At 41.1% G+C, this 14,241-nt stretch overlaps 1 protein-coding gene across 1 annotated transcript in view; it reads left to right on the forward strand.

The window, feature by feature from the left end:
• The window catches only part of SI (sucrase-isomaltase (alpha-glucosidase)), a 183,921-nt gene that overhangs the window by 121,076 nt on the left and 48,604 nt on the right, over positions 1-14,241 (forward strand). The window contains exons 37-42 of the mRNA XM_015410796.1: positions 902-1,035; positions 3,635-3,669; positions 3,760-3,876; positions 7,864-8,012; positions 8,198-8,282; positions 8,374-8,430. Coding sequence (XP_015266282.1) covers positions 902-1,035; positions 3,635-3,669; positions 3,760-3,876; positions 7,864-8,012; positions 8,198-8,282; positions 8,374-8,430 — 577 coding nt within the window. The remainder of the gene's footprint in view (positions 1-901; positions 1,036-3,634; positions 3,670-3,759; positions 3,877-7,863; positions 8,013-8,197; positions 8,283-8,373; positions 8,431-14,241) is intronic.

Genomic DNA, 14,241 nt, shown 5'->3' on the forward strand with positions numbered 1-14,241 from the left:
GAAGGAAAGAGGGAAAGAAAAAGAGAAGGAAAGAAGGAGGGAAAGGAAAAGAGAAGGAAAAAAGGAGGGAAGAAGAAGAGAAGGAAAGGCGGGAAAGGAGGGAAGGGAAGAAGGAAGGGGAAGAAGGAAGGAAGAGGAAGGAAGGAAGGAAGGAAGGAAGGAAGGAAGGGCCCAAGCCTGGAAGGTAAGGCAGTTTAAACTGCCTTCCCGTGGCTTATCTGGGCCCCCCGCAACTGCGGGGAGCCTGGGAAAGCCAGCCGTTGGAGGTGTGTTCCTGTGCGTTCCGGCACAAAAATAGCCCTGTTTATACAATACCTTTGTCATTGCTTTAATAAAATGACAAGAAACAGTGAGAGTTTTGAATTAGATGTTGTCTTAGCTATAATTAGAAAATTATAATTAAAATACAATTATTAGAAAATTCATTAAAATACAAAACCCTGAAGGCTGAAGAGTCTGATTCCTAAAGCCAAAGACATACATCACTTTCACACATGCTAAATAATGCAGCTTCATTCCACTTCAGCAACCCTTTGCAAGTGGATTTTGCCATCTCACACAGTTAAATCCAGTTGGAAAGTGCATTGAAAGTGGATTGAAAGTGTGTTATTTAGTGTTTGTGAAAGTGCCCATTTTGTCAAGGCCTGGGCTAAGTAAATATAAAACAGTCTGGTCAGTCCAAATGCTTGTTTTACATTCTGAGCCAGAAAAGTATTTTCAGTGCATGTCACAAAATACATTTGAGCATTACTAGCAGGGCAAATTCATATTCTGTCTAGGTAATCTCAAATTTTAATCCTGAGTGTTAAACCTTTTGTTATAGCAGAAAATCTTTACGCCTTAAGAAGTTTTTTATGTTCCTGTATATTTAAATTTACACCTAGTTTATTTCCAATTTTAGTGCTCTTCACAGTGTCACTGGAGAACGTGGAATTGTCATCTCTCGCTCAACATATCCATCTAGTGGCAAATGGGCAGGTCATTGGCTAGGGGATAACTACTCAAGGTGGTCCAATCTTGCCACTTCTATAATTGGTAAGTCAAAGTTGAAATTATAGTGGGTTGGAATATTTTAAGTAAATAAACTGTTGCTTGTATTTGTTTAAGAAACAAGCTTTCTTTAATGTTGATATTCCGAAGATATTACTCAAGAGATTAGTTAACTTGTTTTGCAATTTCCCACATAAATAAAAGCTGATATTCATTGAAAAGTTACCTAGCTACATAATGAACAATGCAAACAATTAGATATGAGGTTTTAAAGTGTAATAGCATACTAATCAAGAGTACTTAAAACTGGGTGAGGTTTAGTAAATTATGAAGTCACTTTCATTGCTATTATTATGGTTAGAATAAACAAAATGTGTAGCATCGAAAGCTCTTAGCTATCTGTTTTCCTAATTTACATTTTATTTCAATAAAATAAACATTTTTTAAAAAAATACTTGCTCCAATAGTAGTACAGAACACTCACACTGATCACAAACATACCTAATTCTTCTTGATGGTAGACCTTTCATGGTTAGTTCCCATGACATATTAGTTACATCTTTGCTGTCATCCATCTGCATTCCAGAAAGTTTGAATTTTCTACCAGTAATCTAATAAGCATCTCTCTATATAATAATTCTCTGTTGGTGGTGGCACGCTGCTGAACATTCCACACGTCACCGACAGCCTTTGGCTCCATGATCTGTCACTCAGAAGCTGTCCCTATCCACTGGCTGTGTTGCCTGAGTCTCGCTTCCAACATTCTAAACAGTTTGCTGTTCCCCACCACCACCCAGTCAGAACATAGAGGTCATTTGCATATGTGGCCTGATTGGCCTTTGCCTCAGAACACAGAGGTCATTAGAGGCCTTTGCCTCTAACATTCTAAACAGTTTGCTGTTGCTGTTCGGAGGTAAAATGTGTTCTGAGGTACCCTTAGTGCCTGTTGGGAGAAACCATTGTTGCCAATCTCCAGATGAGGGCTGAAGATTACTCAGAATTACAACTGCTTTCCAGATGGCAGAGATCAGTTCCCCTGGAGAAAATGGTGGACTCTGTGTCCTTATATCCTGCTGAGATGGCCCCTGTATGACAGCCAATGTGACGTAGCAGGGCTCTTTTTGTAGCAGGTACTCATTTGCATATGAAGCTACACACCCCTAAGGTAGCCAATCTCTAAGAGCTTACAGTAGCTCCTGTAAGAAGAACTCTGTAAGCTCTTGGAGGATTGCCTACATTAGGGGTGTGTGGCCTAATATGCAAAGGAGTTCCTGCTACAAAAAGAGCCCTGCGTAGCAGTCAGGGCATCAGAGCACGGTAGAGGCTGCAGGTGAGGGGGGGGGAAAGCTGAAGAGTGAGGGGGAAATAAAGGTAGGTTGATGATTGGCTAGGAAGGAGATAGGGTTGCCAACTCCAGGTGGGAAATTCCTGGAGATTTGAGGGATGGAGCCTGGAGAGGGTGAGGTTCCAGGAGTGGTGCGACCTCAGACAGGTACAATGTCATAGACTCCACCCTCCAAACCAGACATTCCGTCATGGGTAACCATTGTTGCCAATCACCCGGTTAGGGCTGGAGATCACTCAAAATTACAACTGTTCTTCAGGTAGGAGAGATCAGTTCCTCTGGAAAAAATGGTAGACTTGGTGTCATACCCTGCTGAGGTCGCCACAGCAAATTGACGCTGAGTGCCCAAGGCCGGGGCACTCTCCCAGAGCCTCTTTCTAGATCTCGTTGTATTTATTTCCACAATGGGCCTTATTCCTAGTGTTAATATAAGCACCGATTTACCCAGGCAAATGAGCTTGGTAGTAAAAAAAAATATATTTAATTCATTTCTTGTGGGCATACTTATGTTGCACCCCACAATCTTTGCATTTGACTTCTTTGCATTGATCAGAGTATGTGAATAGTGTGTGAAATGCCATAAGGTCATTTTTCACATTATATTTTCCCTTTAGTAACTGTATATGTACTTTTCAGGACATGCAGAATTTTTCTGTTTGTGTACCTGGAATGCCTGGTTTGATTTCAGAATATCCTGTCATGTATTTCAAAACTTTGCAAGCTTTTAGGGATAGCTTGTCCAAGATACTTTTAGAAGCAGATACTTGGAATTTAATCTGGGGCCTTCTGCAGGTAAAGAATTTCTCCTTTTGCTTAGCAGTGGTCCTCCCCAAATATTTTTGGGAATGAAACAATCTAGTGACAAAAAAAATGCAATTCTGGTATTGCAGAGATTTTCCGTAAAACTCTCAGGTAATGTCTTGCCTATTGGTTACTTGGAACAACTTTGAATCCCATAACCCCAGGAAAAAGTGGGATATAAATATTTTAAATAAATTAAATAAACAAATAGTATGAAGCTGCCTTATGGATGGTTAATCCATCTAAATCAATGTTGTCTTGTCTACCTATCTTCTCCGACCCCTCCAGATTAATAAGCAGGGTTGGGGTTTTTTACATTTACTACCTGGAACCCTTAGAATGGACTGACTGTGGAATTTTATGTCTACAATACATGGGCTTGACCTCTAGCTGTTTCTTTCCTTACCCAAAAGGGATGGAGGAAGGCACAAAACAAATACTCTACAAAGGGTTATAAGGGAAGAACATTTCATAAAAGTTTTGCACATTTTCTTACAGGTCTACTGGAGTTCAGCCTCTTTGGAATGTCCTATGTAAGTCTCAATTATCACACCAACGTTTAAATTGTTATTTTATACCTGGAAAACATAACAATAAAACATTGTTATTTGTAATATGTTCAGGTCGGAGCAGATATTTGTGGCTTCAATGAACATACAACCTATGAAATGTGTAGCCGCTGGATGCAACTGGGAGCCTTTTATCCTTATTCCAGGAATCACAATGGTTTAGGAAGTCAGGTAGGCTGGCCACAGATTATCCAATTGCTTCTTTTTACTTAAAACCTACTTCTTACATATGGTCTGGTCATCCCTTTCCTTGACTGTTGAAATCTCCTGCTGGGCCTTCCACTGACACATTTCAGCCTTTTTACCTCCTTAAATTACTACATTGTTTTTCTGTTCCTTTTATATGCATCCCAAACACCTTGGCTCAGATCTTATACTTTCCTTTGAGGTGCACAGCATTGTTCTCCTTGCAGAGGTGGTTCTGTGTTGTAGAGCACATTTCAATGTCACTGAGCACTTTCTGTCTTTGCAAGACACTGGGCTTGTATGAGTGTCAAGCATCTAGCATCAGAGGCATGTGATCCACAACAGAGGATGGCTTTCACCATGGAGGTCATGCTGTGCAATCAGGGCTATTTTTGGGCAGGAACGCACAGGAACGGAGTTCCGGCTGGCTCCTGAGTTGGCCACACCCAGCAGGAACTCTTTAGCATAATAGGCCACACCCAACAGCAGAAACTCATTAGGATTGGCTACAATAGGCGTGTGTGGCCTAACATGCAAAGGAGTCCCTGCTACAAAAAAGGGCCCTGGGTTTTGTCGACAAACAAGGTAAACAGAATAAGAAGCAAAAGGTGGGTGTGGCTGGATGACCACACTTCTGGCAACAGGGGGCTGCGACCTAATATGTTAATGAGCTGTGGTGTCAGGGTGTGGCCTATTATGCTAATGAGTTCCTGCTGGGCTTTTTCTACAAAAAAAGCCCTGTGTAGAATTAAAAGGGAGGTAGAGGGTACAATTCTGTTTTCTAAAAGTTCTTATTGGTCTTGCCTCAGCTTTCTGATATATCTCTTCAAAAGCTTTAAATGTTGCTCTTCCAATTCTGCCACATTTTAAGGGGTTTTAAGGAACAATATTCTGAAGGTCATTTGGAAATAAATCCCATTTTATTCAATCAGGTTTCCTCCTTGAAAGTATTTTTAGGATTGCAACTTTAATCTTAAACAGCTCCTGGCATTTTATTTTACTGACTCCTAAACTTGGAGCCCCCTCACAAAATACTTGCTTGGTACAATCAGGGGTTATTTGGAATTCTTCATCCATTTTCTCTCCAATGGGAACCCAAGCAATTTATAACTGTGCTCTCTCTTCCTCCATTTTAGTGAAGATAACTTTTGAGGTAGGTTAAGCTGAGGAAGAGTGAGTGGCCCAAGGCCATCCATAAAGCTTAGATAACCTCTTTCTTTGTGTACTGTATGGGCTAACTGTGGAACAGAACTTGCAACACAAATTTCCTGACCTGGAGTTGGCATCCCTAGGACTAAACCAAATAGTTCCTAGGTAGATGATGTCTAAATGATACATATAAAGGTTGTGTAATTTGTTTTCAAACAATGTACATGCATATATAGTACAAAGAAATCTGCAAAAATTTCAGCCAACTGTGGAGATCCAAAATGGTTGCCAAAAATATAAAACATGTAATTAAAAGAAATATAAATGAAAATATAAAATGAGGAATAAATGGGAAACATTTGGTCATCCGGAGGGCCAAACTCATCCTTTTCCTTCAAATGCCTTCTTAGGACATATCTCTTCTATTCAGCCCGTGTTTAACCACCAGTCTTTTTAAACCATACCTTGTCTCTCGCCAATGACATCAAGGTTCATGTAATGTCATTTGCTCTAGTTAGTCACATTGCTCCTGCCTTTCTCTTAGTTCTGTTATCTCCTATATCCAGACATCAAGAAATCTATTGAGCACATCAAGCTGTCTTCCACTGAATCAAACCACTAGTCCATGAAAGTCAGTGTTTTCTACTCAGATTGGCAGTGGCTCTTCAGGGTCTCAAGCAGAATTCTTTTGCATCAGCTATTGCCAGCTCCTTTACCTGGAGATGCCAGGGCTTGAACCTGGGACCTTCTGCATACCGAGCAGATACTCTACCACTGAGCCATGCCTCTCTCTCATCTTGTTTGTGGTAGAAATTCCAAGCTTATTGATGTCATTGTTGAAATCTGGAGGAAAAGAGGAAGCTTTATACTGCTTTGTAGTCCTTTAACACTCTCAAAGTATTCTGCAGTATTTCTGGTACAGAGCAAGGGAAACTGTATCTAGGCTTGAGCACTAACTTTCATTTGTAGATATAAAGAATTACATTTGGCACATTAACCCTTACTTACTCACAATTACAAAATGCCGTTCCTCAATGTATGCAAAAGTTTAGGATCAGCATTTATCAGCTACTGTGTTCCTTGAAAAAGGAAGGGCAATTCCCTAAGGAATAAAGGAGTGCAAGACTAGAAACATATTGTAGAAAATGGGTTAATCCAGCAAATGGGGAAATAAATAAAAAATAGCACTTATATTCTTACTGAAGCTTAAGGAGCAGCAAAATGAGATGTATTTATATGGCATATTTCTAAAGGATTACAGTTTCCTTCTAAAACACACATATACACTCAGTACTTTATCTTGCAGCAGCACACCTTTCAGTAGGCCTTTTAAAGCCTTTAAAAATGCAGATTCAGGGTTATCACGTTGCTTCCAGTCTTACCCAATTTGCCACAGTATTGTTCAGACCCTTTAATAAAGATTGAAAGGGCTGCCTGACATCACTCATTAGTGTGCCTTTTCCCCTTTTAAAGTCCTGCGTGCTGCCCTGCAGGAAAAGGAAGCTAATGTGGCACAGATTCCATAGTCCACCCTCCAAATCTCTCCCACTCCTGTTCCTTTCTTCATTCTGTAGGTCAAACCAGAGCAGATGATGGTATTTCTGTCTTTGAAACTCCCAAGAGTTTCCTAGCCTAAAATGGCTCCATAGATCTGCCATTTTCCCTACTGGGGTAAACACGGAGGTTCTCAGGAAGGTGCCTGCATCTCTGTTTTGAGTGGAGCTGGCTTCAGTATATCCTGAGGTGGGGCAGCCACCAGGGCCCAGGGACATGGTAGGTCCCTTTGCCAATGATCCACCTGCCCATGTGCCTCTCCTGCCGCCCACCCAACTGTCCTTCCCCCACCCACTTGCTTGGAAACAGTCTGCTGTTTATGCTCCCAGCCATGTTCATTGCCCAGCAGCATCAGGTAAAAGTGCGTGCATCTGTGGATGCAAATAATGAGAGGGCTCACAAAGGGGTGAGGGGAGGATTTACAGGCATGTGGATCAGTAACTGGGAAGGGTTGCATAATTGGGGGGACTTGTTGATGGTGGCACTGGGCAGAGGAACCCTAACCTGTTCTACACAGGGACCTCAACATCTGTTACCAGCCTTGGTTTTGAGATTTGCCAACCCATCTCAAAGATGAAGGCTCCCATTGAGAAAGCACAATACACTCTTTATTTCCTGTTTTGCTTTACATCCTGAAGATGATTCCTTTTGGCCAAAGTCTTTCACATGCACTTAGAAAGCCCACACATTCCAGATACTTCCTGTGGAGATAGGCATATAAATTCAAGACAAATGAGTAGATGAGGGTACTGAAAGAAATCATATGAAAGATGATTTGCTGCTATTGCAGTAAAATCTGTGGGTTGGTTCACACATGTATGGTCAATGATTCTGTTGGAGTCATTTACTTGCATGTGTGAATGAGCCACAACAGATCTAACACCACAGATTATCCCCACGTATTCACCGCTTTCCAATACAAATCAGTTCATATATTCAGATCAAATCACTGTAATCGAGTTCTGTCCCTCATCCAAGCATGGAGTGAACCAGCCCTGTGTCGACAGGTGTTGAGAATCTCTTTAGTGACAGAAACCACTGTCCATGTAATTTGAATATCTTCATATCAGTTTAATAGAAATTAGAACTAAAAGAATTCAGCTAACTAGAGAAAGCCTATCTTCATTTCCATGCAGAAATGATGTCCCAGCAAATCTATATGAATGTGTAAGGAGGTCTAATAGCAATATTTATTAGTAGCCTGGGGAATTTCTGTAAGTCTAAAAATTATTTCAATTCGTCGCTTCTTTTTCTTTTCTTTTTTTATAGATCCAAGATCCTGTATCTTTTGATAAGGCATTTGAAGAAATGTCCAGGAATGTGCTCAATACCAGATATACTTTGCTCCCCTATCTCTATACCTTGATGTATGAAGCCCATGCTCATGGTAGCACTGTTTCCCGCCCTTTACTAAATGAGTAAGTCTTAAACATACTGTCATTCATTTGAAACAGAATATCTATTGATCTATCATCTATCTGTCTGTCTGTCGATTTTTTAGCATATGCCCATTTTATTTGTTGTTAAATGCGGAATAATATTCTCAGAGAATGTTCATGGAATAATATTATTACACAATAGTAATGCATTATTTTGCTGCTAGGTTTACAAACGATCCCGAAACATGGAATGTAGATAAACAGTTTCTCTGGGGGCCTGCTTTGCTCATTAGTCCTGTACTGCAAGAGGTAAAAATATCAATACATTAATCTATGTGGACTTTTTAAAAACTTAGAATCACTTTTTTCTATAACATATGTGCATATATTCAAATTTCAGGGTCAGACAGAGTTGGACGCATATTTTCCTGATGCCCGCTGGTATGATTATTACACAGTAAGTGAAATCTCTGTATGCATGTGTACATGTGTGTGTGTGTTCTGTCACATTATCTCGTGGAATTATCTGCCCCCGGCTGTTAGCCGAATTGCTTTATCTACAGCAATTGGCAAATTTTATACTGGGTGCTTGCCAACTATACCAAGGTCCTGTTCCCACCAAAGATTACCAGAGAAGGAGTTGAGGCTGGTGTTGTTAAAATAACTGACTTTTACTTAAAGAATATAAATCACATACAAACAATACTGATGCGCTCACACATTCAATCAAACTCCTTAGAAATACAGTATTAAAATAAGTACGTTTGCATTAGCAGGTGGGGTGATGAGAGGTGATACTTATCTGTCCTGAAGTTTGTTCGTTCCAATGAAGAATGGATGGGAAGAAATAGAATTCTAGGGAGTTTAACACACAACTAGAACCAGCCAGCACGTGTGGGTTTCTTGACTGCAGATCAAGAGATCAAAGTAGAGGCAAGGGTTTGGGTATAGCAAGTGGGACTCAAGGGGAGTAAAAAGCAGACAGGGGTTGTTGCGGGGGATGCTAGCTAGGAAGGGCCAGGTGAATGGTCCTTACCTTTTATAGGTGGTCTTTTGGGTGGGTGGCGACTGTGCCAACCTCGTGACACACCTACCTATTAATCCATCCCATAAACAATCTTATTGGTTGCATGTAGTGAGGGGTGGCTACCTAGAGGGTTGGACAATATTGTAACCTAAGACCTAACTCAAATGATGGCATCTGGGCAAGTGTGAAAACATGGCATCAGGGTGCTCCCTTGAAGTGCAGATGAAGCTTGGCCATTCCTCTGGTCATCAAAGGTCCATCTGGCAGGAAATGCCAATGTAGAAATAAAGCAGAGATGTGGAGTGCGTGACTGTAAACAATTCAGCAATGGGGACTACTTCTTCTCAAGTTGTTGTTTTGCTGACAATAATGGAGATGTGTGCTTCCCCACCAGGCTGGTAGCTGTGCAGCTGAAACCTCATTCACGTGTTAAGGCTTATGCATGCACCTTCTATGTGTAGTATCACAACAGGTGATGTGTACAGCTTTCTGCGCCTATGTGTGTGTGTGTGTGCATAGTCCATAGTGTGTGTAGCAGCAAATATAGTTCATAAAGCAAAATATCAATCTCATTCCTTAACACGGCATCCCTGAGAAAAAAGAATATAATGGCAACATGTGTGGTAAATATATATGGGGGAGCAATGTCTTAATGGACACAGTGAATCCTACAAAAAGATATAAGATTACTTCAGCAGGGGCTTCACAAATTGTTTTATTATGTGTTGGCTACAATTCCTAGAACCCGTGTAGTAGTGTAGGGGAAAGTGAGAGCATGATCTTTAGTGACCTTAAGAACAGAACATAAGAACATAAGAGATGCCAATGTTGGATCAGGCCAAAGGCCCATCCAGTCCAACACTCTGTATCACACAGTGGCCAGAAATACCAGTGCCATCAGGAGGTCCACCAGTGGGGCCAGGACATTAGAAGCCCTCCCACTGTTGGCCCCCCCATGCACCAAGATGACAGAGCATCACTTGCCCCAGAGCCCCTATCTATACCTTGTGGCTAATAGCCACTGATGGACCTCTGCTCCATATGCTTATCTAATTTCCTTTTGAAGCCGTCCATGCTTGTAGCCGCCACCACTTCCTGTGGCAGTGAATTCCAAGTGTTAATCACTCTTTGGGTGAAGAAGTACATCTTTTTATCCATTCTAACACGACCACTCAGCAATTTCATGGAGTGCCCACGAGTTCTTGTATTGTGAGAAAGGGAGAAAAGTACCTCTTTCTCTACTTGCTCTTTCCCATGCATAATCTTATAAACCTCAATCATGTCACCCCTCAGTCGTTGTTTCTCCAAGCTAAAGAGCCCTAAGCACCTTAACCTTTCCTCATAGGGAAAGTGTTCCAACCCTTTTATCATTCGAGTTGCCCTTTTCTGCACTTTTTCCAAAGCTATAATATCCTTTTTAAGGTGTGGTGACCAGAACTGCACACAGTATTCCAAATGAGGTCTCACCATTGATTTATATAGGGGCATTATGATATTGGCTGATCTGTTTTCAATACCCTTCCTAATAATCCCCAGCATAGCATTGGCCTTCTTTATTGCAGTCACACACTGTCTCGACATTTTCAGTGAGTTATCTACTACAACTCCAAGATCTCTCTCTTGATCAGTCTCTGCCAGTTCAGACCCCATCAACGTGTATTTATAGTTAGGATTTTTGGCTCCAATGTGCATCACCTTGCACTTGGCCACATTGAACCCCATTTGCCATGTTGACGCCCACTCGCCCATCCTTGACAGATCCCCTTGGAGTGCCTCACAATCCTCACTGGTTTTCACCACCCTGAACAACTTTGTATCATCCGCAAATTTAGCCACTTCACTGCTTACTCCCATCTCCAAATCATTAATGAACAAGTTAAAAAGCAGTGGACCAAGTACTGATCCCTGCGGTACCCCACTGCTTACCACCCTCCACTGAGAAAATTGCCCACCTACACTCACTCTCTGTTTTCTATGAACTAGCCAGTTTTTGATCCATAAAAGGACTTGTCCTTCTATCCCATGATTTTTGAGCTTACTTAGGAGCCTTTGATGAGGAACTTTATCAAAAGCTTTCTGGAAGTCAAGGTAAATAATATCTATTGGATCCCCCTTGTCCACATGTTTGTTCACCCCCTCAAAGAACACTAACAGGTTAGTGAGACAAGATCTTCCCTTACAGAAACCGTGCTGAGTCTGCCTCAATAGGTTTTGTTCATCTATGTGCCTACTAATTCTTTCCTTAATAATGGTTTCCACCAATTTACCCGGTATCGACGTCAGACTGACTGGCCTGTAATTTCCCGGATCTCCTCTGGAACCCTTTTTAAAGATGGGAGTGACATTAGCTACCTTCCAATCCTCAGGAAACCTTATTTAGAAGCTTCCTAATTTCTTGTCAGACATAGGTTCAGCTGAGTGGGTGCTTTTCCCTTCAGGGGCAGGACAGCCTCTTGCCCATCACATTATTATTATTATTATTATTATTATTATTATTATTATTATTCCCTCTTTGTCTTTCACAGTGGTGAAGTTGTTTTGTTTTGTTTGGGATTCCCTCATTAACTTTTATTAGCCCTCCTCCCTGTTTGTGCATTTATGTGTGATTCGACTGGCTTTCGAGCAAGGGAACCTTTACCTTTACCTTTATTTGTTTATATGTTTTATTTGTTGTAGACCTTTTATATATATTTGTATTGCCCAATGCTTGTTAATGTCTGAAACAGTTTAATGGTTGTCACCTTGGGGACCCTGAGTAGGGTAAAAAGGCAGCATAGAAATGCTTTAGATAATAATAAAAATAAATGAATGAGAAAGGAAGGAAGGAAGGAAGGGAGGGAGGGAGGGAGGGAGGGAGGGGGGGAGGGTTTATTGGTAAGTTTCATGTCAAACAGGGATTTGAACCTAGGTTATTCTGATGTACATCATTTGAAGAATATGAAAACAGGGTTTCACATCAACTGTTTACAAAGATTCTGGGATACAATACCAGTCTGAAGAGTTGAGGATGGTTTAGGGCTTTATCAGTGCAATGGGCTTACAATGGGCTTATTGATGGTTTTAGAAGGGTGCTTAGGATTGCACAAAGAAAATGCTTAATGGTGAGACATTGTGATGGAAAGAAATAGCTGGAGAAAAGTGAGTATGTGGGAAACTGAGAAACCTAATGTTAATGTATGCAGTCATATTTGCTGATCCTTGTTACCCCTCCCCTTTATTTACACCTGTGCAATTAGCTATAATGAAAATATAATGTGCTGATCTTACATTGTAGCAGAGTGTCAAGTAAATCTCCTGCTATTCATGTTTTAAGTGGGCCAATAATTAAAGCTAGGAGATAATTACAACACTTTAAAACCAGAAACATAAAAAACCTTCTGAAAATTAGATAATAAGAACATGATAAAAATCCTCAGAAATGTTCCTATAAATTACAGCAGCCTTCCCTTCATCCCTCCTGAAACTCAGAAAATCAAAATCTGAAAAGAATAAAAAGGTTGGGTTACTGACCAAACCTTATTCTACCAAATCTTCAAAGAGTATAAGTCCATACACCTAATTAGCAAAGGCCAGAGAGTTGAGGATAGTTTAGGGCTCTATCAGTGCACTGGACTTAGAATGGGTTTATCAATGGGCTTAGAAGGGTATAACGCTGTTTAGGATTGCATTATACATGTCAAATGCAATATCTAAATCAAGCCTGGAATGCACCAATCCCTAGATCCTATAAAACTGGTCCCAATATGAGGAAGTATTTTCTCCTCACCTTTAGATGTGACTGTTCTATGATCCTTCTCTGTTTGTGGCTGAATTGACAGGAAGAATAGGGAGGCTTGCTGAGCAATATTGTCCTTTCAAAGGGACCAACCTTATCTCCTTTTTTGACAGAGTTATTAAAATGGTTGACTCTGGCAATGCTGAGACATAGTATATCTAGATTTCAGTAAAGAATTTGACAAAGTTTCTCATGATATCCTTGAGGATAAGCTGGTTAAATGTGGGCTGGATGGTGCAACTGTTGGATGGATTCATGGTTGGCTGAAAAATTGTACCCAACGAGTGTTCGTAAATGGCTCTGCGTCTACATGGAGGGAAGTCTCGAGTGGAGTGCCGCTGGGCTCGGTCCTCGGCCTGGTGTTGTTCAATGTTTTTTATAAATAATCTGGAGGAAGACATAGAGGCGATGCTTATCAAATTTGCAGATGATACGAAGCTTGGTGGGATTGCTAATTCTGAAGAAGACAGAGTCAGGATTCAGAATTATCTGAATAGGCTGGAACAGTGGGCTGAGACAAATAAAATGAATTTCAATAGAGATAAGTGCAAAGTCCTACACTTAGGTACAAAAAATCAATGGCACAGATATAGAATGGGAGGGACTCGGCTTGACAGCAGCACATGTGAAAGCGATCTAGGTTGTCTGGTTGATCACAAGCTAAACATGAGCCTGCAGTGCAATGTGGCTGTGAAGAAAGCTCATGCAATCTTAGGATGCATTAACAGAAGCAATGTGTCCAGATCATGGGAGGTGGCAGTTCAGCTCTATTTTGCTATGGTCAGGCCTCACCTGGAGTACTATGTCCAGTTTTGGGCACCACATTTTAGGAAGGATGTTGACAAGCTCGAGCGTGTCCAGAAGAGGGCAACCAGGATGGTGAGAGGGTTGAAATCCAAGTCTTATGAGGAAAGGCTGAAAGAGTTGGGTATGTTTAACCTGGGAAAGAGAAGGCTTAGAGGGGACATAATTGCAGTCTTCAAGTATTTGAAGGGCTGTCATGTAGAAGATGGAGCAGATCTATTCTCTTTTGCTCCGGATTGCAAGACTAATGGGTGGAAATTACAAGGGAGTCGATACCGGCTAAATATCAGGAGAAACTTCCTAACTGTAAGAGTGGTTGAGCAGTGGAACAGACTGCCTCGGGATGTGGTTGATGCTCCTTCACTGGACATTTTCAAGCGGAGGCTGGACGACCACCTTTCGGATATGTTCTAGGGCTGTCTTTGGGCTATGCTCCTGCAGTGTGCAGAGGGTTGGACTAGATGACCTGCAAGGTACCTTCCAGCTCTAACATTCTATGATTCTATGAGAACTTCAGCAGCTTTCTTCCTTAAATTCTGGAAACAAGTAAAGACATTGCAATTTCAACAAGCATTTGAGGGGGGGTGCTGTTTTAAGTAAGCCATCATGTATGCTGCTGCTATGGGTTCTGCAATTTTAAACAGATTTTAATGTTGCATTTT

The sequence above is a fragment of the Gekko japonicus genome, unplaced genomic scaffold, assembly GCF_001447785.1.
Source record: "Gekko japonicus isolate JY-2015 unplaced genomic scaffold, Gekko_japonicus_V1.1 scaffold267, whole genome shotgun sequence".
Taxonomy (NCBI): Eukaryota; Metazoa; Chordata; class Lepidosauria; order Squamata; family Gekkonidae; genus Gekko; species Gekko japonicus.